The sequence below is a fragment of the Abramis brama genome, assembly GCF_963993115.1.
Source record: "Abramis brama genome assembly, chromosome: 3".
Taxonomy (NCBI): domain Eukaryota; kingdom Metazoa; phylum Chordata; class Actinopteri; order Cypriniformes; family Leuciscidae; genus Abramis; species Abramis brama.
In genome coordinates this window covers 22,051,025-22,076,765 of record NC_139965.1, presented here as the reverse complement: position 1 = coordinate 22,076,765, position 25,741 = coordinate 22,051,025, and the positions used below count along the sequence as shown (strand labels likewise).

Below are 25,741 nucleotides of genomic sequence, written 5' to 3'. Positions count from 1 at the left end.
GAATGAGTGAAAGGAAGAGAAAGAGAGAGGGATGAAAAATGTGTATTCAATCAGTTTTCCACTAATGAAATTTTGAAGATGCAGACTATGAGCTTGTCCTGTCCTGTTGCTTTCAGGAGGGAGAGAGAAAAGATGGTGAGGAGAGAGCCGTTCATCACACTTTTTCCTAATTGTTATTACGATGAGATTTGTTTCGCTATTTTGAGGTCTTGTAATTCAGGGATTTTCAAACTGGGGTCTGGGATCCACAAAAGGGTACCAGAGGCTCTGGAAAATATTTAAGATAAAACATTTACTTTTACATTTAATCATTTAACAGACACTTTTATCCAAAGCGACTTACAAATGAGGAGAGCAATAAAAGCAATCAAACCAACAATAGGGCAACAATATAAGTGTTGTCTGTTGTGACTATTCCCAGTTATTTTTTTAAAAATAGATAGAGAATCGCAAGTGTTAGTATTAATGGGTGAAGTGTTGGCGAGATGCGTCTTTGAGATAGGCAGGTCATTCCACCAGCATGGAACAGTCAAGGTGTCTTTGGAGAGGCTCAAAATTAAGAGATAGATATTACAACATGTGTTTTTAAGGCTGTCAAAGTTTACATAACTTAAAGTATTTATTAAATATGTTTAATGCAAAAAAAAAAAAAAAAAAACTACTGCTTTGGAGCAATGTTTTTGTGAGAAGCGGACAGAAAAATAGATACACTCTCAGCTTAATACAAATTAAATATTTTCCAGATTCTATTCTATTCTATTCTATTCTATTCTATTCTATTCTATTCTATTCTATTCTATTCTATTCTATTCTATTCTATTCTATTCTATTCTATTCTTTGTGAGAACTGTCATGCACATAAGTCTGCCCCGTGATGATGCAGTGTTTGCTAAAGTCTTTGCCAAGCCTTCAGACACTGCAGAGGACAAATAGTATTTCAACAGTTTTGCCAGTTTTTCGGTCTTAGCAGTTGACATCCAAAACGCATCAGTAGTTTTGAGAGGAGAAAAAGAAACATGCCGAACTGTGGTTGCTCATAAAATGGAATATTGGTTGGTGGCTTCATTTTCTTCAGACCATCCAAATATGCTGGAGGTAATTTGAAAGACTGCCTTGACTCTGCTGAAATGTGCAGACAGTGAAGGAATACAGCACACTTCTTAGTGAACAAGAGATGCCCAAAACCAAAATAAATTCGGTTATAAATGTATACTTGCATTGAAAAGTACCTTTAGGTCTATCCAACTTCCTGGTTGAGAAGGCCAGCATTGGTGTAATATTGATGTGATATTGTGGATGCTAAATACAATTATGTATACAACTTACAGAAGAGGGACATGCAATTCGTCAAAAAGCCAAATATATTCATAGTTTATTAGAAAGTAAGACTAGGAAACAAGCTAGACCAGGCCGGTTGCATAAACTGCTTAGACTAGTCTTATAGTCATCTAATTTTTTTTCAAGACGGGTCAAATTTTTTAAAAGTCAGTTACATAAAAAAGTTGAATGGTCTAATTTAAATCTGAAAAGTAAGACTGATTAGCCCTAACTAATTGCTAGTTGGTCAGACTAGTTCTTAAGACCAGTCTTAACTTAGTGGCTATGTTTATGCAACTGGCAGAGATGAAAGGCAAAGAATAGGAATCGTGCGTGTGTGGAAGTGCCTTATGGTTATTAGTGAGAGTGACAACTGCATTTTGGAACAGAACTTTCACCCTTTTTCAGGATTTTTTTAATGTCTTTTTTCATGTGGTAACTCAGCCTTATGGCACGCGGAGGGTTAATCACTGAACCACCTTCGGTCTGTGTCAGCGCTAGTTACGTCATTTATGTCACCTTACCTTACTCGACGGAAGTAGTAGGTCATCCAGGTACTTTTTGCCTACTGTTTTATTAATATGGACATAAATCTCTTTTAACACACTGTTTTTTGCCTTCTATATTGTAGGAAAGTAAACACAAGTAAATACTAGTAAATACGGCAGTCATCCTCAAACAATGACTGTGTGAATGTAGCCTAAACAGACTAGTGAAGTTTTGCTAGTAAACAGCATGGCTATATACTCCACCAGGCAGAACAGGACAGAAGTGTACTGTACTTTTCAGAATGTATACTGTATAGTATGTATGCTATATGAATGTGCAGCCTCTACTGCACTCCATCATAGCATTCATGTAAAACGGACTGATTTGTAAAGTTGTGGAATAAACTTTACCTGCTTTAGAACCTACAGGTTTTCCACCAACTCCATGTCGCAAATTCCTGAAGCCATGTTGGATACTGTTTATATTTCTGAATGAGCCGTCAGTCAAAACACATGGAATGTCTGTACTGTGTATTTAAACGTCTGTTCAGTGCTCAATTATTACCAACTTTATTTGGTTATTTTTCATCACTAGTGCGCACAAGCATTTTTTAGACCCAAAGCTAACACTACCAGTGCCCTGCGTTAACCTTTACCTCAGGAATTGAGAATGTTTGCAACCATTTTAACAGGTTTTGCATGAATGAATTTTTGGAGGAGCAGTGAAGTTCCCTGTTTTCCCTCTGCCTTTCCGACCACCCTGTTTCAGGTACCAATCCACCCTGGGACATAGCAACCAATATAAATACTCTCATTTTCATAAATTTTGAAGTTCCTAATGTCTGAAATCATATCATGCACTTAACATTATCTTTTCATCTGTATAACATCTCTTTCGACAGTGCGTTTCCATTTTTTGCGAGCATGCACGCACATATACACCCAGGTTTATATGGAGCAGTACTTATTTTAATAATACCCCTAAGCCCTAAAACCTTTGGGTAGAGTATAGAATAACTAAACACATACATCTGGTGCACTCGAAGTGTCTGGGTGACCAGACGCACATGCACGCACACTCATTACACATCATTTCAGAGGCAAAATGGAACATTATTTCCTTGGTCACATGCGATCCGATTAACACAAACTCGCGCACAAACACCTAAGACGCACACACAGTAACTCGGATGGAAACATGGCTGTCACGGCATCCGTAGGCTCCGCTTTAATAGCTCTGTCAGACAAAGAGAGGAGACATGTGGCAGTACTATGAAAAGCACCATTCAGGGCCGTTAGACTGCCGCACAGCCAGGCCAACTCAGTTTAAGTGATTCTGAAGGCAGCTTCACAATACACTGCAGATACTTACCGCACACCCAGTCCCATTGACCCCGTGTGCCGCCTCTGGGTAGACGCAGGAACCAGGGGACACCCCCCCCCCCCCCCCCCCCCCCCAAAAAAAAACCCCGTCCCCTTCATGTTACCTTCACCTTCCTGCTCATCTCTCTGACGCTCTAATCTCTCATTCTCTCTGTAGATTACCAGTGTTGTTGAGTCATTTAATTCTCTCCTTTGTTATGCTGACTTGAAATTATTGCATAAATTTGCGTTCTTTTCAGAATCTCTGAGCTGAGACCAAAATTTCTAACTCTAACTTCTAGAGCTTTCAGGTTACAGCCCTTCAGCCTATTTTGACTACTGTGTCTTTTGTAAATGATTGTACTTACTATTTTTTATACTTACCTGATGTTCTGACTTCAGGTTATGCACATGTGGTGCACACGTCTCTTCTGTAAACAAAAAAAAAAAAAAATTATGTTGTTTTATAATTTTACGGAGTCTCAGATTTTCTGAGCAATTCTGGAGCTTTGTTTTGTGACACTTCTCATCTTACTATCTCCCCGGAAATATTACTGGCTTGTTTTTTATAGGATTGTTTATTTGCAAGCACTATAGCTTTATTAGCATCTTCCAAGTTATTAAGAGTAAAATACACTACCATTTAAGAATGTGGGGTCAGCAAGGACACATTAAGTTGATCAAAAGTGACAGTAAAGGCTTAAACGTACAGTATGGAATTTTTTCTCCACTAGGGGTCGCTAACCTATTTACAATAACAAAGGCGTAGTTTGATGACGCAACATTTGCTAAGAATTATGGATCTTGTCGTCAACGTCAAGCCGACCGATCTAATAATGTTTATGGATGACTGAATACATCAATGTTTTTATCATGACTGTGATATGAAGCAGTTCGGGATTGCTAAGAGACAGCTATCAGCTCCACAAGCGACGCGAGTCCCGCAGATATAAAAGGAATATGGACATTTCATTCTACCGAACTACACGCGAGTGCAGAATTACTACTCACAGGTCAGTTTATTAGACAAATTAAACTTGTGAGGTAACGCAGCGCTGTTTCACTTGGTCTAACATTACACTATCACACTAAACTGCATTTGAATGTGTTGAAATGTATGTGTTAGTTTGTTTGTATGAGACTAGCAGTAAGCTAGATCAACATGAGAATAACATACAGATCATATTCTAACATTTTATCATTGTTGAACTATATAAGTTAACATTGATTAGTTTTATGTAAATGTGCTCACCTGTTTAATAAAGTACATGTAGGAGCGGTCGAAGTCTCGGACGTGGAGCTCTCGTTTATATATGGGAGCTCTCGGCATCTCGAAAACACCGCGCTGATATTGATTCTCGTTTTAGTTCTCCTTTTTTATCCAAAGTCTGTTTGCCATGGTCCATAATGTTTGAACGAAACAACAACAGCGTGCAGATAGACATTGTGAACTACAGTGGTCCACGTCTGTCGTCTATCAGAGGGCTCTAGTTCATAGCTCTGGTTACCATGGCAGTACAAGCGGAAACCAGGGACAACGCGGATATGACGCCATTGACTGCGACAAAACGGAAATAAAGAAACGTGCCGGGTCTTCGAATTAAATTAAAATTTCTCCTGGTTTGAAAGTTGTTGGAAACAGTCGGGATAATGTAAGTAAACAACTAAAAAAAAAATATAACATAGATATAGTGATTTTTGCTATTTTTAAAGCAAAAAAGTTACATATTGTGCCTTTAAAGGCATTTCTGTCATAATGACTCTGAGTGTTTGGCATGGTAATTAATATGACAATATTGATATGTTTGGTCTTGGCGGAATAGATCTGCTTCGCTGCTGCTGCTGTTGGTTATTGCTGCTGCTGCTGCAGAGAAAGTACGGGAGTTGCTACTGCCGATACATACATGTATACACAACGCGCTGCTGTGAGCAAGTAAGACATGCTGCTGCTGTACAATATAGCGTAGATGAATTGCCCTTAGCAGATCTATACAAGTGGAGCTGGGGAAGGTGGAGGGTTTCTGTAAGCGCACCATTGCTGACCACAAATTTGAAGGTTGAGCAGCAAGCTCATTGGCTACTGATACACCAGGAACCAATCAGCGGTGCCCTATAGAGTGATTGCAAGCAGATTGAGTTAAGGACTAATAAGCCTGCGCCATCTAGAGTTTCATGACAGAACTTTGTATTTATATTGTTACTAAATCTTTCTATTTCAAATAAAGTTTTTTTTTCATCAACATTAATAAATAAAAAAATCCTAAAATAAAAGTATCATGATTTCCACAAAAATATTGTGCAGCACAACTGTTTTCAACATTGATGATAATAATAAGAAATGTTTCTTGAGCACCAAATATGCATATTAGAAGGATTTCTGAAGGATCATGTGAAGACTGGAGTAATGATGCTGAAAATTCAGCTTTGCCATCACAGGAATTAATTAATTTTGAAATATATTGAAATTTAAAACAGTTATTTTAGATTTAGAATATATATTTTTAATTTTAAATTTTGAAATATTATTGTTTTGATCTGTTTTTGATATAATAAATGCAGCCTTGGTGAGCAAAAGAGACTTCTTTCAAAAACATCAAAAAACAATACTGACTCCAAACTTTTGAACAAAGTTTTTTATTTCTTCTCATTTATTTTTATTTTAGAAGACTATGAATGATTAAAAACAAACTGTATTAATGAAAGATTTCATTCAGAGTTTGTCACACATAATCATGTAGCCTATATGACACACTCTGACACGAGTACACACACATTCCTTGGCACGGCAGTGGCATGTGGGTTAATTAAACAACACTGTCGGCCCCCCCTGCCTGGCCACCAAAATGCACGCCACTCCGCCACACTCCCCAACCACTAAGACGAGGAAAAAACCCAGCATATCCCGGCATTGCTCCATCACTACTGTTTTTCCTCTCTCATCATAAAAGTTAAAAGAACGATGGAAGCGAAACTTGAAGTCTCTCCTCAGGGTGAGTTGAAACTGGCCTTTTAGAAGAGAGAGAAGTGTGTGTGGGTGCAGCCAATGGAGGGATCTCTTCTCTTCCAAACACACTGTGTTTTATGCCACGGTGGGTCAGTCTGTCTTTCATCCATCTGTCAAACACACACACATGTATTTGCACAAGACTCACATCATAATCTGACTACACTTTTGTGTCTTGTTTTGAGGCAGTGTCAATTGTGGAGGGTGTTGTCCTCATTAACAACACTCTTTTGTCTTTTAGTTGGATGGGAATGTGGTGCTGGCTGAGGTGGGAACTGCCTGATTGTACCTTTTTGAAAAATGTCCCACACTTTCCATGTGGAATGAGTGAGCGTTGGCGAGACTTGCAGTATCAGTGGCGATTAGCACATCAAATTGCGGCAGAACATCAGCGCTCCTGATTCATACCCATGAAAGTACCAGAAAAATGACAATATGAACGCTTTCTTTCTAGTTTCATTTGATATGCTTACAATTACCATCATTACAGCAGATGAATGATTTATCAGTCACTTATGGAAAAGATTAAGTTATGGAAAGGTTTGTTTCCACTGGTCGTTTGGTCTGTGGATGGTGTCACTGTCACTCATGCATGTTTCTGCTTAAAATGTTTTGACATTTGAGGGTATTTTCTCTTGACTCTTTTTCTTTCTTCACTTTTTCTAACCTTGTCTTATTGTTTGTGTTGAATTTGTCGGACATGCTTTAGATGGGGCAGTGGGTAAGTTAAGGCCTTCATTGCTTTCAGACTAGACGTTCCTATTCATGAAATTAGTGCTTTAATTAAGCAAGGGTCTATTGAATGAGGGATGTGGGGTCAGATATGTATAGACCCTCCTTGCTTGTAATGCTTCAATCTTCCTGTTCTCTTATTTTCTTCCTCTGTGTCTACAGCAGGATGAATTTATGGACTGGTGGAGCAAGTTTTATGCCTCCACAGGTGAGAGGAACAAGTGTGGAAGTTATATGGAGAAGGGCTTCGATACACTGCAGGTAAGGCATCACAGTAACGTTGTCCCTCATGTTGTTCTAAATGCGTATGACTGACTTTCTTTCATACTTCTGCAGAACACAAAAGAAGATTTTTTTTTCATACAATGAAAGTCAATGGGACCCAAAACAACATTAGACCCCCCAAAAAACACTAAAAGGCTTTTCACACTGCAGTTAACCCTGGGGTATAGGTGTTCTAAACTCTGCTTTTAACCCAGGCCATAGAACGTTTCACACTTGTAATTAAGAAGTGGGGTTAGCACTGCTTTTGACCTGGGGTTACGAAACTCCAGAGCCGGATGAGCACCACTTTTGCAGTGGTAACCCACTCTGTGGTGCCAAACTTGTTCAGTGAGAAGCAATGCTGTGTTAGAATGTCACAGTTAGAAACTGTGATTGCATGCCAAATTGCATGCCTCATATTCACATGCGTTGGATAATTTTAGTCACAGAAACACTGTGTTGTTTCAATATTTGAGGGGAAACATGTTTTATTCTTAATTCTGTAGTCCAAAAAGTCTAATTTGGGAAAAACTTGATATAAGCCAATATATAGAGGGCACAGGGCAATATATAATACAAAGATACACAATGCTCTAGAGCCTTTATTTAAACAGGTCATTTTGTGTTATTGTGTTCCTCCAATCAATGACTCTGACACTGCAAATATGCAGATAAGAACGTTAACCCAGTGTAAAACGTCACCTTATGAGGACCCAGGATTATTTTTTAACCTTGGATAAGGTATGAGTGTGAGACATCAACAAAGTAACCCAGGATTATATTTTCCCAGGGTTTAGAATGGAAAAAGCCCTTAAGACATATATAGAGTTATATATATTTCAATATTGGAGGAACTATCCTCTTGAAGAACCAGTTCATGGTTTCCTACAGAACTAGAGAATAAAAGGTTCTTTGTGTAACTTGAAGGAATAATTCACCCAAAAATGAACATTTTGTCATTGTTTATTCATGCTCATGTCTTCCCACTGGCACGTCTAACATGATCCCAGCGGTATGAAATCTGTACATGGAGATTAACAGCAAAAGTTCATCATAACTATAGTGACATTATCAGTGCCCAAGCAAAACCAACATAAGGATGCCAGAATCCGAGGTCGCAGAAACATCAGCTCCACACACAGCTGAACTTCAAAGCCCTGCGGTCTCCCTAGGGAGTGCATATGCCTACTTTCAAATGCTCACTCACCCCGACTCCAGTCCACTCCAGCCCACTTCCCACAAGCTTATCCATTTATAATAGAGCCAGTGGCTGCCAGATTCCCAACTTTTCCGATGAATTCATGTCGGGGTTGCCGCAGGGGGATAACCAAGTGCAGACAAGGGCTCCGTTACTGACGTCATCGAGCCGTTTTCCCCCCAGCCCACACCTCCCTATCATCCCTCGATCTCTGGCCGGTTTGTCAGCGATCTCCCCTGTCACCACATTCTCTCTCTACTTGCCTTAGCCACTCTTTCCAACCTTTCCAATCTATAACGTGTCCGTTAGTCATCTGGCAGGGGCCTCGGGTCTCAGGGCTACCTGCGAGGAACGGGCCCAGTTGTTGGCTGCCACCGTGTGAGAGTGTCCCACGCACCGGGAGGAGCGGCAGACAAAAACACTTTCCCTAAAACTGCTGAGATGAGCTGTTATTTTGGGCTTATGGTGCCTGAGGGACAGATTGAAGGCAGGGAAAGAGCAAAAGAGACTGGGAGAGGGTTTCATGTGTTGTGTGTCGTGTCACACGTTCAGGGACCGGGCCTGAGTGAGTCAACTAGAAAAACAGATCGACTCGCTTACGAGGATTCCTTCATACTTTTGTCACTAAGTTGTCTCCTGGGTGGCCGTTTGGTTGGAGAGTTGTGCGCCGCTAGTTAAAAGTTGTGTAATGTCACGGCAAAGCATATTTTCCTTGGGCACAAATCGTTTTTGCGCATTTTATTGGAGTTTTTAAACATTCTCATAATCAGGAATTTCCAGATCTTTTTGCATTAATGGTGCATTTGAGGTAGTTTGACTTGTGCCTGAAATGTTAAACCCACAATTAAAAATCCCAGAGTCCAAGATTCTTAAAGAAAACTGCTTTGGCAAGACAAACAATGGATGTCTTGTATATAGCATGTGTCCTTTCAGCCCTTTGAGTTGATTGAAGATCTGCATGCAAATCACAAAAATACACATTCTCCTGTGCTGCCTTTCTCAGGTGTATGACAGAGAACTGGAGAAAACGGAAGGCTTTGAGAAGTTTGCTGATTTCTGTCAAACGTTTAAACTTTACCGTGGAAGAACCCAGAATGAGAGTGAAGACCCTTCTGTTGTTGGAGAGTTCAAGGTAGGGTCATTATAACATCTCAGTTATAACTATCAGCTGTCTGATATCACATGTGCTCTCATTCAGTCTTCAAGAGGGAAAACATTCAGGCGTCGCCAGATGAAGCAAGGGATGGGTGTTGATGCTTATTAGCTGAGCTAATAAAAATCATTGAATCAGGCCTTCTATTTAACAGATCACATATTTGCATCTGGCAGGTTCAGTTTGTTTTGTCAAATTTACCTTTGGATAATTTGTTAATTTTGAGCGTTCTGCAACAGAGAGTCTCGTGCCATTCTTTTGGTGAACTATGAACTCCCAAAATGTGTCTCCTTGCCTTCTTTACAGACACTGCTTCTTAAATACAGAGGTTCTTCAATAGTTCTTTGTAGGACCTATAGGTAACCCTAACCTTAACCCTCTTATAAAGAATCATGTTATGTTGTACAGGGTTCTTGGGCTGGCTATATGGTTTTATTGGAGATTAAAATTTTCTTGAAGATACACTCTGGGTATATATATATGTATATATATATATATATATATATATATATGTATATATATATATATATATATATATATATGTATATATATATATATATATATATATATATATATATATATATGTATATATATATATATATATATATATATATATATATATATATATATATTATAATATAATATATTATAATATAATATAATATAATATAATATATATATATATATATATATATTTTTTTTTTTTTTTTTTTTTGTGAAACTTAAAAATTATTATAATTTTTTTATTTAACATTTGTACAAAATATAATTCACACAAAAAAGTAAAATTTGTCAACATGTCATGTCTTCTGTGGAAAACATTTGGTCATGTTTTATATAATTTCAGACTAGTGTTGTTTTAGTAATATTTTATACTATTATAGTAAGTAAAGTTTATTCATATATATTTATTGTTATTTGCTTTTATTTTTATATTTTCATTTTTTTCATGTAATATTTATATTTTATTTAAGCTCCATTTCAATTAATGAAAAGTTTTAGTTAACAATATAACACATATTACACCATTTTCCCCATACATCAAAAATAGATATATCACTTATACTGGCAACAAACAAAAAAACAAAAAAATCCCACAAAAGTAGTCCATATAACTTTCACAAGTTATATACTATACAAAAAAAGTCTTCTGAAGATAGCTTGCAATATTTTTCTGTCAAAACCAAACAAGTAAAAGTCATTGTTCACTTATAATCATCCCTTTGGCTGCTACTCTCAAATCTCATTTGAATTATTTTTATTTTTTTCAATCCTGTTGAAATCTGTGTTGCGATCGGTCATATGACATGCAAGAGCCAACAAAAAGAATGACTATAATATTGGATAGAAACGTTTGGTTTTGTAAATGATTTTTTTTTTATTAAATGATTTTCATTTTTTGGTGCACCTTTAAAAATACTCTCCTATGGCATCTGGCATATAGCTTTAAAACCCATTTTGATTCTAATGGGAACCTCTAATTTGAAGAGTGTAGATGCTTTTTCATGGTTTATTTGGATTACAACTGGTTTAGTTCTAGTAGGATTTGAGGGAACTAAATTTGAGGGATTAAAGTGTAATTTGAGGTCTGTCTGGAGGCCCCAGACTGCAGGTCTCCAGAAAAAAGTAAAACTAAATTGCACCATGAGTTACACTGACTTCTGTCCCGTCCTCCTTCAGGGTTCATTTAAGATCTATCCATTGCCTGACGATCCCTCGATGTCTGTACCCCCACGTCGGTTCTCCAAGCTCCCCCCGAACGGAATAGAGGAGTGCCTTGTACGCGTCTACATCATCCAGGCCTATGGCTTACAGCCCAAAGATGCCAATGGCAAGGTAGGTACAACACAACCAAAATACATGAAAAAGGAAAGGAACCTGCTAACTAGCCGTTTGCTTTTCAGTGTCCTTGTATACGGATCAGGGTTGGGAGAGTTTGTTACAACAGCCCTTGTATTTTCAGTAGATGCATTCACAAATCTTTGTAGTTTTTTTGTCAGCCAGACGAGCCCTTTGTGAAGCCTCTGCAGTGCCAGAGTCATAAGAGAGCTGAGAAATTACTTTATGAAAACATGGAGCCACCCTTTTACCCACAACCATAAACTCTCAATCGCTGCCCGAGACCTGGCCAACACGCCACCACCGCTGGCCCTGCGTCAGATGGGCTTTCCCTTCATTAGTTGCGAATATGCTAAGATGACGTCCTTTCATCACCTACTCAGGCCAGGAGTTATGATATGGAACATTTCACACATGTACTCGCTGCCTATGAAACACGCACTGATCACAGAGATTTGATGCTTTTTTCCACCGCGAGAGCAAAGAGCCCCTGTTTTAAGTACAAAAAGAGGGAGTGCTGTTTTGGATATTGTTGCTTATAGTATATATGTGTGAGTGTGTGGCTATGTTAACACATACTAACAAGCACTTCTTGTTTTTTCTTAGTGTGACCCCTATGTTAAGATCACACTTGGCAAGAAATCAGTCGATGACCACGACAATTACATACCCTGTACTTTGGACCCCGTCTTTGGAAAGTGAGTATCTCTTTTTTCTCTCTCTTTCTTTCTGTCTCTTTGAACAGATTCTCACACACACACATAGAAACACGTCATGGCAAGGATTGATTATACCAGCAGGGGTCGCCACACTCATAATAATGATGACCCCCCTAATTTTAAGAGTCTTGATGTCGGATACGTGCACGAAGGAAAGATCTGGTGGATAAATGATACAGAGACAGAATACGGAGCATGTGGATGATTACCTTGGAGAACTTTTAAGCAAAATAATTTCTGACAAAAGGAATTATTCAAAGATTGAAATGTGTGTCTTTTGCTTCTCATTTAGGATGTTTGAGCTGACGTGTTCTCTGCCTCTTGAGAAGGACCTAAAGATCATGCTGTATGATTACGACATGGTCACTAAAGATGAGAAAATCGGAGAGACCGTCATTGATTTGGAGAATCGCTTCTTGTCGCGCCATGGCGCTCGCTGCGGGCTGCCACAGTCCTACTGTCTGTAAGAAATGCCTCTGTCTCTCATCCTATTTCCTTTCACCTCACAGTTATTAGTAGTCATTATGAAAACTGTAAAGAACAGGTAGTTAATGTTTAAGCCATGTTGGAGCCATGACCTAGCCTTTGACCTTTGAATCCCATCGGATTCAGTCATATTCTGATCCTGACTTTCATCTTCTCTGACCCTGCTTAAACCAGTCTAAGATGGTTAGCTGGTTTTCTAGCCTGGCCAAGCTGTTAAGACTAGTCTGTTATGCTGGACAACCAGCTAAACAAGTTGAAGCCAGTTTCCCCAAGCTGTCTACCTGCGAAGACCAGTAAAGCACCTTTTTATTATTATTTTTTAAATTGAGTTGAATCCTGTATCATGTTGTGATCCTGCTTGGGCAATCTGGTTTTTGGCTTGTTCAGGTAACACAGTCTGATATTATTTTTCCCCAAATTACATAATTTTTTAATAAAATTATTCATATTAATTATAAGAATTGCATATTTTGTTTTGCTTTATTTATTATTTTATGTACTTATGCATTTTTTATTATTTTAATTTATTATTGTATTTATTTATTTTAAATATGTAATGCATATTTTCCATTTTGCAGAGCCATGCTGTCTCATATAGCTTATTTAATGGGGTGTTCGGCAAAAACATACCAGCCTAAACAGCTTGGCCTGGCTAACCACCTTATTTTTTATTTTTTTTTGTTACCAGAGTAATCATCTCCTAAATGTAAAAAAAAAAACACACAAAAAAAAACAATTCAAGTTTTGAGTAACTGTTGGATGTGACAACAACTGTGATAACACATTCTGCTCAGAAACACCCTTGGTTTTTCATCATAAATGAACTCTTTATGTTTCTGTCCTGACTCTAGGTCGGGAGTTAACCAGTGGCGAGATCAGCTAAAACCATCCCAGTTACTTCATCGTTTGTGCGAGAGGCGAAACTACAAACTGCCCGTCTACAAGCAGGATAGAGTCTATTTCAGAGGACAGGAGTACACCATCGCAGACCTTGGTCAGTGTCCTAAACACACACTCCAAGTAGACCTAGTTTCCTACCAGCGAATTTAATGTTCATGATATTTGATCGTTAATTCTGCGATTGTCATTCCCAAAGAGCGGCTTCTTAGAGAATTGTCCGCAGCAATGCACATGAACGCGCACGTATGAATAAACACGGGCATCATGACCTATCAAACCCGCCGGCTGGACGGCGAAAAAAGAAAGTGGAAGTCTTTTCTTTGGAGCTGCTGAAAGCATTAGTCACGAGTAAGAGCTAATCAAAGCAGCAGCCTGACTCCATCACATCTTCCGTCATTAAAAAAAGTGAGCCGAGCACGAGATCGGCTGCGGTTCTGTGAAAACACTGACAGAAAAAGAATAACGATATATGTCTCGGCTTGTGCCATACATCATATCTTTGTGTGTGGGATCACAGAGCTGTCGGGGAGGCCGCTGGGCTGTTCTTGCTCGGGCGCTATGAGCGGAAAGAATGAGTTGTTCCTCTGTGTGAAGAAAAACAAGTGCGATATTGTAAAGACGAAGGACTTGTGTAAACATACAGCACCTCTGACATAGTCATTCATTCACAGCAAATATATCACTCCTTGCCACAGCAACCTGACGTCCCCTCCTGTTTTAAAGTGTGCCCCTGGGATGACAATGCTAGCTAATGCTAGTTCACCATTAGGTGTGTATTATGTTGATCAGATCCTCCCAACACTTCTGGTTTGACCTCTAAGCCCTTAAAGTCCCATGGCTGTCTTTCTACCACTCAGATGTAACACAAGGCCTACAGAAAGCCAAGCTCTCCAGCCATTTTCCCTTCCATGATGCTTTGGGATGAGGCCGGCTTCAGATTTATGGGGAACTAGCATATAAGCATGTTTAGCCAAGGTCAACACTGTGGCGGGCTTCTCAGCCTCCTGCTCCCGTGTCTTGCCGCGGAGGAATACTACATATTTTTGTTTGGCCCACGTAACTGCGGCAACCCGCGCGTCAAAGCAATTATCAGGTGGCCGTTTCGGGCATCCAACTTCATGGCAGAAATGATCTTCCTCCACTTCAGTCTTTTTCCTCTTTTCTCCACACTCCGACCATGTTTCCCTCAGGGACATGACACAGGGTTTCAAACCATAAACTCAACAGTGGACGTTTATTTTTTTTCTTCTCTCGCTCTCTCTTTTTGCTTTTTGAAAGGGGAAACTCTCTTCTTAGATCAACAGCAATGAAATCAACGCATCATCTGAGAAAAGGGGAAAGATAAACATTTCCGACTATTTAAGTGGAATGCTTCATGAATGTTGGCTCTTTTCTGCTCTCGGTTATGACTTCATAAAACCCAATGCCCAAATGTTCTTCATATCAAATCAGAGGTTAAATAGTGGTTCCATTTCATGGTTTTAATGGAAAATAACATTATGATGAATCTTCCTTATAACTTAAACAATTTTAAGCTAAAAAAAAAACATGTAGGACCTTCTGCGTCAATGTGATTCTAATCTACAATGGCCTTATGGTTGATTACATTTGGCCCTCAGATGAAGGGAAACCTCTAAACCCTAACCTGGGACCAGTGTTGGAGCGTCTAGCTCTGTTGGTGTTGAGAAGGCAGGGTCTGGTGCCTGAACATGTAGAGACTCGACCCCTCTACAGCCCCCTGCAGCCAGATATAGAACAGGTAACAGTCTCATATTCTTATTACAAAAAAAATGATATATTAAATAATATATTAAAACATATTATTTATATTTATGATTTTATATTTTTATTTTATATTGATGTAATTATTATTTTATTATTATTTTTATTTTTCATGTTTTTTACGAGTTGCCCTGTCAGTCTTCAAGGAGTTGTTTTATTTTCCAACACACAGGGGCGGTTACAGATGTGGGTGGACCTGTTCCCTAAATCTTTAGGTCCACCAGGACCTCCATTTAACATCACACCACGCAAAGCTAAAAAGTAAACACAACGCTTTTGTTTAAGATCTATCATTTTGTCTCGAAACACATCCAGAAGCATAACATGTCAATGTTTTCTGCTCCCATAGGTTCTTCCTGCGCTGTATTATATGGAACACAAGAGATGTTATCTTGGATGATGTCAGTGTTACTGGGGAGAAGATGAGTGACATTTATGTGAAAGGGTACATCTTGGTGTCATAAATGGGTTGTTGGGTTTGTGTATATGAGCTCTGGTTAGATTAAGTTGTTATTGTTTCCCATGTCATGGGCCTGTTGCTTGTCTGTTGCCACTGTGACCAATAGTAACAACGGCATGCAAAAATTATCGATCAGTAGCTACAAACACACAGTTGCAAGGCAACCATAGACCCTAGCTGTAGGTCAATTACAGCTAAGCTGCATTGTATTCTAATGTGTTGGAAATGATGTGTCGGGTAATTGCGAATTGTTCTTTTTTCAATCCTAGCTGGATGCACGGCCACGAAGAGAACAAGCAGAAAACAGACGTGCACTATCGATCGCTGGGAGGTGAAGGCAACTTTAATTGGCGGTTCCTCTACCCCTTCCACTATTTACCTGCAGAACAGCTCTGCACCATTGATAAGAAGGTGAGGTGTGATCTAGGCTTTGTGGAAACAAAGAACAAGTGAGAAAGAAATGAAAGGGAAACTCAAACCCTGTCAGTATTTATATCCCAAAATCTTCTGCCTTGACTGAATCTTAATAGGTGATCTGCAGGTCACCCTGCGTGATTTGCAGAGGTTTTGTCTAACGCCCACATTTTGAAGGATATCACTGCAGTTGGCAGGTGTTTAATGCAATGTTTCAAACCCAGATATGTTGCTGGCTGCATCTGGCACGCTCCAACTTACCAAACGTGGTACATGAACATCTTGTAACAGCAAGACAGTCCAGACTTCAGCCAAGCCAGCTCAGGGAAAACAGCTGTGATGGACAAGGCACTTAAAGTGAGGTTTTGGCAGGCAAGAGATCAGTTATAGTAAGATTGAAGATAGCGGTTCCACCCATTAAACTGAGGGTGGCCCGCAACAGCTGTCAAACGATAGATCCGCTTTGGCTGAGCTTTGTTGGAAGCAACACACAATAGAACCGATACATGGTGAAACGGATTCTCTCGCATGAAACACGGCTCTCAGTGATAATTGGAAGTGATTCCTTATTTGCAGTGTTTGTTTTGATGGAGTTGTATGCGGTTGTCAGGCAGGATGTACAAACCGACGGGGCCTATTTACCGATGAACGGCAGCAGTTCAGCTCTGTGAAGCGGGAGTTCATTATCCTCCATGTGTTTGTCCACACATCCATCACGGGTACAGTACAGTTGGAATGCTGTCACGCAGATGGAATCCTGTCTGGCGGTGGGGTGCAGAATCAGGGCTGTAGTGGGAGTCGCTAACACTGTTTTCTGACTGGGACGTTTGTCGCTCTCGGTGGCTCTCACTCTCTCTCTGTCTCTCACCCTCTCTCTAATTCTGCTTCGCATATTCACGCCATCATTTCCTCACTCTGTCTTTATCAGTCTTGGTCTGTCAGTTTATTTCTGCTTCTCTGCTTCTCCTAGAGGTGGTGTAGCTCATTTCTAGGGCTGGTAGCTAAAAGGTTGTTGGGTCTTGTTATAGAGACTTTATAACAAGTGAGGCACTTGTTATAAAGTCAGAATTAAGAGATATAAACTTTTTAGTTCATATCTCGCAATTTCACCGGTGAGTGAAAAAGTTCATTTCAAACCCTGTGTATATATAATCAGGATAATAATTTATATATTAACATGAAAACAATTATTGGCCCAAAATGTTAATATTGGTCTCTAGTCCAGGTTGCTTAAAGGAACATTTCAGGTTCAATACAAGTTAGGCTTCTAGACAGCATGTGTTACATAATGTCGATTACAACAGAAAATAATTTACACTTGTCATGGTTACAGTAATACACAATGAAATTAACGGTTACACTTACACCAGTGAAATGATAAATTAGCAAGTAGTTCTGATTGTACTTCTGTGAATCTCACCATGTTTCTTTTTCTGCAGGAGCATTTTTGGAGTCTGGATAAAGTTGAAACAAAACTTCCTCCTAAACTTACTATCCAGATCTGGGACAATGACAAGTTCTCCTTTGACGATTTCCTTGGTAAGAGCAAAACCTTATAGTCGTCCCTTGTGCCAGATCACTCCTCAACTCCCTCCCTCAGCTTTGCCACCATCAGCAAATTCAGTCGTGTTAACCTTGTACAGCACCACAAAGCTGTTATTCAAGCATATTTTTCAGCCTTGACATGACAGATGAAAAACTTTTTGTGGGACTGGACCACACTGATAGGACCCTGTGTGTGGTTTATTGTCATTAACCTATACGTCTGAGTATATGGACATGAGTGCATAGGGAGATGGTTACCAAAACCTGAACCTCCTTAACCTATGAGAGGTTACCCACCACATTACTGTGAAGCGTGACCGTCAGCATAAATGCACTTAACAACCTTAACGCAAATACATCATTCAGACCACACGAGTCCTCTATAACATCTTTGCTGCTAATGTTATTATTATCAGCTGAACCTAATTTCCAACATGTCAGCACAACTAGAAGAGAAATAAGTTATGACCTGACTCTTTAGAAACCTCTATAAAATACACTGATCTATGTACATTTGTAAAATAATTAGCATCTAACCACAATGTGAAAACCTCAAAGAAAATTACAGTCAGACTGCCAGCAGGACAAACACTTTTTCTGACTGATATTATTTGAAATGATTGGGAAAAAAGATTCAAATGCTTGCTAACTTTTGCTTCTGTTCTGTTCTGTTCTTTTACATAAATAACATACATTTTCATATTTTCCTCTTGTGTTAAATTCACAGACATTCTCTTTTCTTATATTTATTGTGCAGTCTTAGGTGAAGTCAACTGCTGTAGTGTATCATTGAACTTTAGGATTGTGGTGCTTAATTTCTTTCTAAGGCTCTTTGGAGATGGACCTGAACCATATGCTGAGTCCAGCAAAGTCTCCGGAGAAGTGTGGCCTTGAGATGCTCTCTCAGTCCCAGGACAGACTGGTGTCTTTGTTTGAGCAGAAGACAATGAAAGGCTGGTGGCCTTGCGTGTGTGACAGAGAAAACGAGAAGATACTTGCTGTAAGAGTTGCACATAAACCAGTTACACATACACATATTATTGTGTTGAGAAATTTTATATGTCACATACCAAAAAGAAAATGACTGGTATCATATCAATTCAACCATCTTTGAATTTTTTTGAACCATCTTTTTGACACAATACAACATACACTACACCTGGAAGAATAATTAAATCAGACTGTAATGCACTGATTAAAAGGATAAATACTAAAGTAATTTTCTTGTAAATACAATAGAGGTTAAAGGCGATATCCGGAAGGGATATTTGTGAATGAATCCATCAAAATATATATATATATATATATATATATATATATATATATATATATAAGAATGAAACCCTTGGTTAAGGTATCTGTGTGACAAAATTATTTGGCAAAAAAGACAAACTACAGTTACAGGTTTTATTTTACTAAGCAAAAAAAAAAAAAAAAAAACCTCACAGGAAAAGCATACTCTGACTACAACGCTCAATAATTTTGTATGACAGCCTGAACAAAGATAATGTCCATACAATTTAGAAAGTTTCAGTGCGTTATCATAAATAAAACATTTGACTCCAAACACAACTATGCCGTATGCTTACAAAACCTTTAACTCATTTTTAATAACATTTGAGTAAAGGGTGAAGATGGCAATTTTCCTAGGCCGGAAAGCACTTATGGACACTATTATATGTTTTTTATTTATAGCATAATACACATTTATAGTTTGCTTAGCTTAGTCGATTTTTATTTTGGTTAAATATTTTGATGTACTATTATTACATATTAAATATTAAATACTTTAAATATTATATATTAAATATTTTAAAATATTATAGTATGCATTTTCCAACTACCAGTCTCTCTCTCTCTCTCTCTCTCTCTCTCTCTGTCATTCAGGGAAAGTTGGAAATGTCACTGGAAATCGTCTCGGAGCAGGAGCAGGATGAGAGGCCTGCCGGACACGGTAGAGATGAGCCCAACATGAATCCTCATCTAGAAGAGCCACAGTAAGTCAAGCACACCCATCACAGTCATTCCTCTTACCAAATAACAAGAAGAAGAAAAAACAGCTTTCAGCATTAACAGCCTTTTTATTGGTCCTCATCTCAATGTGGGAATTATAGAATTGAATATAAGGTTGCTAATATAGTGTCTGTTTCTCTCTCCAGGCGTCCTGAGACCTCATTCTTGTGGTTCTCGTCCCCATATAAGACATTTAGGTTCATTGTGTGGAGGAGGTTTAAGTGGCTTATTCTGGGCTTCTTTATACTGTTTTTCATTATTCTCTTCCTTGGAGTCTTTCTCTACGCCTTCCCTGTAAGTATCTGAGTAATTGTGTCAATGAAAGAAGAGGATTAAAGTGAAAATGGGGGTTTCTGTGATCATGAAATGTTTGATCAGTGATGTGTGTCTCTGATTGTAGTTCAGGAGTGTGACATGTGTTATTCAGTATTGCAGACACTCATACACACAGAGTCATGCGTTTTGAAGACATTTCATATAGTTCTGTGTAACTTTAAATTAATTAATTTAATATAATTAATTTAAATTGGTTTAATACATTTATTCAACAAGGTGCATTACATTGATCAAATGTGACAGTAAATAAATTCATTATGTAACAAAAGATTTCTATTTCGAATAAACACTGCTCTTTTGACCTATTTAATTAATTCTGAAAAAAATATAATGCAGTTTGCACAAAAGAATTAAGCAGCACAACTGTTTTTCGAAATTGATAATGAAATGCTATGTACTTGAGCACCATATTAGAATGATCATGCAACACTGAAGACTGGAGTAATTTCACTGTGTGTTTGATCAAATAAATGCAGCCTTAGTGAGCACAAGATACTTCTTTTAAAACATAAAAAAAAAAAAAGTCTTTCAACTCTTTCAAATTGTAGTGTATATTAGATTAAGAGCTTTCATTTAATTCTGTATAACATTAAAGAAATGCATACATGTAAATATACCCATGTTAAAATTTAGTATTTTTAAATATTATTATAATTTTTTACAGAACTATGCTGCTATGAAGATGGTTGGACCCTTCAGTGGAAAGGGAACACCGTGAGACTGTTGTGGGAAAAAGGACATAGACCCTCATGTTCAAAACCACCTCACCAAAAATCCATCAGAATCCACAACTCCATCCTACTGGAGAGATCTGCCTTTCTCGTGCACATGTGCAAGCTGAAGACGGGCTGAGATTATTTGAAGTCGTGTGTGTGTGTGTGCCTTCATGTGTTCGTTAGCCTGTTCTAGTCCTATATGCATGAAAGTTGCATAACGTCTGTGTGAGTTTGTACATGTATTACACATCAAGCTCTCTGACCCGGTCCTGAACTCTCTCAGTATTCTCTTTAACTCCCACTTACACTTTCATCTCCCTGCCTGTTTAATCCTTTTTCATGTCTCCTGTAAAACAGGGTTCTTTCTTCACAGCCAGATGCTTCTTTCTTCTTCCTTCACGCAGAGAGAGGGAGACAGAGCCGCGTCGCACTACCTCCCATCAATTCGATCCTCTCCTTTCTTTCCTTTAGGTTCAACCCTGATTTGTACAGTTAGGCTGTAAGGTCCAAGACAGGCTGGTTATTAGCTGAGCCCCCGCTGTCCACAAGCTCTCTGATTACTATCAAACTCTGTTATTTTGTTTTAGCGAAATCCCTACTAAATGGATTTGAGGTCAACTGTGGGTTCACATCATGTGTGTGAATGGTATGTACGTGTGTGGAATGTGGGCTGCGAACGAGAACAAGAAGAAAAATACTTGTTTATTTGTGTAAATGTTACACTCGCGCCCCGGTGCCTTTGTGCCTTTTTGCATAGTATGGAAATGAACAGGCACATCTGGAAGAAGTTGCCAGACTTCTAAACATGCCTGTGAACAAGCTGTTACATGACAAAATACACAAATTGTTTGTTTTCTCTCCATGACCAGGTCATGAGCTCTTCTTCTATTTAGTTTAGTGAAGTCACAGACAGTTAGTTAAACTGGAATCTCAAAACTCTGTTCCACAAGGGGCATCTGTTGTCAACTTTGTTTGTTCTCACATTACATTTATCTGGTGGCAAGAATCATACTATCTTCTCTATGAACAGGAAATGTCAAGAGATATGAGTTAATCCGACATAATCTGTTACGATTTCCAGAAATGCTTACATTTTATTCTTAAAAAAAGTAGGGTAAATATAAAGAAGAAAGGATTTGATGTTTCCATAAACGTCACTGATTTGACAGTAAAGAGAATGCATTCCTATCTGTCACAGAAATTACAAAAAGAGTGATTACAATTTATTTTATTTTATGCACTGGATCTAAAATATCACTGATTTATGAAAGTAAAATGAATCAGATGAACCAAAAACCCTTGCATTTAAGCAAAAACACTCTTGCCAAATACTGTACAGTATATAGCCGAATAACTGGATTTATGCAAACACAAATCCTCTCTGGTAATGCTGAGCATCTATGAAAAGTTGTCATTCATATACAAGTTTCACGACAAGTCTCTTAATTTGACAATCAAGATGGATATTTCTGTTATTGAACTTAAGAATGATATTTTGCTATTTTACTGTAATGATGCATGCCGTCTAATTGCCTTAAAGCTTCTGCTATCATGAATTCACTGTGTTAAATCGACTGTATTTGTATCTCCTCATGAGCACTCTATGGTCAAATATATACCTATATATATATTCTATTCTGTATATTTTGATCTTTTCTGATTGAGCCATATTGAGTCCAATGTAACTGAAGTCTATCCTAAAGAACCATGTTGCTTTGATTCGATCCCCCCCCACCAGATTCTCGGACCACCTTATGTGCAGATTTAACCTTTTAAAGCCAAACCACAACTGACTGGTCAGGGTGTTTGACTTGAGAGCAAATTAGAAGCACTCTAGTGCCTAGCCAGGGATTCATGGAGCCAACGGCAACTTACTCTTGCATTTCTACCAGCTGTTCTGTAAAGTGAGTGATTAAAAAGATTAAGCAGCACATTTTTTGATACAATAATACAGTGTTCCGAGTTCGCTTTTCTTGTAGGGTGCTCTTACATGTGTTTTGTTAACTCATAACAGTGCAGGGAGGAAATTATAAATGTTATAACATTGTAAATCTGGTGAGTACACTGGTTTGAAGGGGCACTGTGTCGCTCTCATACTCTTTAACTCATTGTAACCAGGTTACACCATATAGAGAAATGGCCATATTATAGTATCCAGTGCAAGTTTTAACAGAGTGGTGGATTTGACACCACATCCTCACTGTAGCTTTGCGTAATGCTCCATCTGAATGGGACCAGAGAGACAAGTTCATGTGTATATGTGTGAAAATATTTGTATCTACATGAATATATAATATATTTACACAACCATTCAAAAGTTTGTAGTCATTATGATGTTTTTAACGAAATTAATACATTAATCAGCAAGGGCACTAAAGCAGTAAATACTAAATTTGTTTAAAAAAAGTTCAAAAGAACACAATTTATTTTCATCATAGATTCCTGAAATGAAATCACCATTTCCACAAAAATAATAAGCAGTATACAACTGTTTTCAACATTGATAATATTAATAAATATTTATTGAGCACCAAACCAACATATTCAAATGATTTCTGAAGGGTCATGTTACACTGAAGACTGGAGTAATGGCTGCAAAAAAATTCAGCAAATTATATACTGTATAGGACAAATTCCAATCGGAAGTGAGCATCCCTATGAATCACGAGGATTCGCCACCCTGGGTCACATGACCATAAACGATAAAAATACTTGAAGTAAGCATCACATGTATCCTTCACTAACTGACTTGAGGAAGGGCCCTTTGTGAAGGGATTCAGTTGTTCACTCTCGTTTGGAACACCCCTACAAATGGCATCTCCTTTTCCCGAAGTGCCCTTCAAGGATGCAACATTGCTTTTGGTAATTTTTCTCTCCATGACCAGGTTATGAGCTCCTCTTCTACTTAGTTTAGTGAAACTGGAATCTCAAAACTGTGTTCCACAAGGGGGCATCTGTTGTCAACTTTGTGCATAAATTACATTTAAGACTCTTGTTTGGAACGCCCCTACAAATGGCATCCCCTTTTCCCGAAGTGCCCTTCAAGGATGCAACATTGCTGTTTGTAATTTTCCCATAATATGATTTTTTTTTTTAAACTGAAGAATTCTTGTGTATGTAAACATGGTCACTCCTTCAGTATCCTTTTGTATTATTATCTAGTTATGGCATGAAACTCTAGATGGTGCAGGCTGATAGGTCCTTAAGTCATTTGGTAGCGAGCAAATCATCATCTTCACAGCGCAGTTGATAAGTTGTTGCATCAGCGGCCAATGAGCTGCGGCTCAACATTCAAACAAATACCGGTAGTGTTGCTGTTAGCAGACTGCAGCACGCTTTCAGAAACCCTCCACTTCCCCAGCTCCACCTGTATAGATCTACCCTGGAAATCCAGAGTTCTCGCGAGAGCACAAGTTGAATTTGCTCAGCGAGTTACTCTGGCGTCGAGTAATGATGCTCATTAAATATGCCCTTGTATCCGAGCTGCACCAATCACATCGGGTTATCTGATATAGGCGGGCCAGAGGCGAGCTAAAGATGACGACAGCGCTGTGACGTCAAAGTCATTAGTAAACATTGCAAGATGGCTATGGATGAACACCAGTTGTTTGAAACGGCTTTGGCCGCTACAATGAACGAGTTAGACTTGGCTTTTTATCTAAAAGAGGTTCCTTTGCAAGAAGGGTGTTTTTGCTGTTTTGCTGATCGGATACGGTAAGAGTTTAATCTACCAGTTAGCTCCGCTGGTAGCTAAGCGATAACTTCTTGTGATTGGTTGTAGTGTTATCTAATTGCGTGCAGTGAGATTTTCAAATGCATGCTTGGTGTCGCCCCTCGAGCTGGCCGATTTTCATTAGTCGATGCCAGACCATTAATCTATCAGATTTAGGTCTGGATTTCCAGACTTGTATAGATCTGCTACGAGGGTTATTCATGTATATTACATGTGCAACAGCCGCAGCATGTATTACATGCTCACAGCAATGTCTGTGAATGTGTTAGCAGTAGCAAGTCTCTACTTGCTCTGCAGCAGCAGCGTAACAGATCTATTCTGCCAAGACCAAATACATAAACATTGCCATATCCATTGCCATTACCATGCTAGTCCCTAAAAGAGTTGTCATGACAGAACTAAAAGTAATCAGAAAATTGTGTCAGTGCACATTATTGGCATACTGGTATTCAAAGTATTAATTCGGCAAACATATCATTTTTCCATGTCAGTTTCTCCCTTTATACATGTTTATTTGTTGCATTTAATGTAGGAATTTAGGATTAAATTCAGCTCGAGGAGAGCTTTATTAATGTAACAGTTGATATTCAGTTGTTTAAAAACATGCTCATTGACACTTTATACATAAGAACAAGAGAACGATTGTTTCTATAGGAGAAAAAAAAAAGCAATATTCCCCATGGACAAAATCAACTCAATATTGCTCAGGCATTGAATTGTGCACCATCTCTCTGTAAAGGAAGTGACATCATAGTTATGTCAATTTTACAAGACAGTTAACTCTTCTCTTAAACGGCAAAAAGAAGTGAAATACATTCTCTGTTCACTGACCTGTTTGTGAACTTGTGAAGTCTGCAAAAAGTTGACTGTAACTTTGTTTCAACAGTCTTCTAGTTTTCCTTAATTGCCGCCGCGTCTCTCCCGCTTTCTACACTTCGCCCTGTGTAGATAACAGGCACGTGAATGTCAGGCTTGGTTTGGGTGTGTTATTTCAGCCTTGCTGAACTTCCTGTGCTCCCTGACCGCTGTCCACATTCTGCATGGGTGGGAGGCAGGAGCCAGACCCTTGTCACCACTTTTGGTCTCTCCTTTGTTTTGGGGAAATATCAGATGTCACCAGCTGAGAGGTTCCTATAAATTAGGCTCCTGATGCAGCTAGGAAATATGGAAATATTGCTTAAATTGACGCTGATATCTATAATACTTAAAGGGTTAGTTCACCCAAAAATGAAAATTCTGTCAGTAATTACTCACCCTCATGTTGGTCCAAGCCTGTAAGA

The 25,741-nt window shown here is 38.6% G+C and overlaps 1 protein-coding gene across 11 annotated transcripts in view; it reads left to right on the top strand.

The window, feature by feature from the left end:
- Positions 1 to 22,363, top strand: part of dysf (dysferlin, limb girdle muscular dystrophy 2B (autosomal recessive)) — a 74,567-nt gene extending 52,204 nt beyond the window's left edge. For 9 of the 11 annotated variants that reach the window (XM_084108862.1, XM_084108866.1, XM_084108867.1 and 6 more), the window contains 15 exons: positions 7,066 to 7,164; positions 9,369 to 9,497; positions 11,199 to 11,354; positions 11,964 to 12,055; positions 12,369 to 12,539; positions 13,414 to 13,556; positions 15,082 to 15,221; positions 15,417 to 15,505; positions 15,594 to 15,689; positions 15,974 to 16,115; positions 17,558 to 17,657; positions 18,491 to 18,663; positions 19,551 to 19,660; positions 19,823 to 19,970; positions 20,677 to 22,363. In XM_084108862.1, coding sequence (XP_083964988.1) covers positions 7,066 to 7,164; positions 9,369 to 9,497; positions 11,199 to 11,354; positions 11,964 to 12,055; positions 12,369 to 12,539; positions 13,414 to 13,556; positions 15,082 to 15,221; positions 15,417 to 15,505; positions 15,594 to 15,689; positions 15,974 to 16,115; positions 17,558 to 17,657; positions 18,491 to 18,663; positions 19,551 to 19,660; positions 19,823 to 19,970; positions 20,677 to 20,730 — 1,842 coding nt within the window. In that variant the 3' untranslated portion in view covers positions 20,731 to 22,363. The remainder of the gene's footprint in view (positions 1 to 7,065; positions 7,165 to 9,368; positions 9,498 to 11,198; positions 11,355 to 11,963; positions 12,056 to 12,368; positions 12,540 to 13,413; positions 13,557 to 15,081; positions 15,222 to 15,416; positions 15,506 to 15,593; positions 15,690 to 15,973; positions 16,116 to 17,557; positions 17,658 to 18,490; positions 18,664 to 19,550; positions 19,661 to 19,822; positions 19,971 to 20,676) is intronic. The other 2 variants (XM_084108860.1, XM_084108859.1) reach the window with 2 other exon arrangements.
- The last annotated feature ends 3,378 nt before the right edge of the window (positions 22,364 to 25,741 follow it).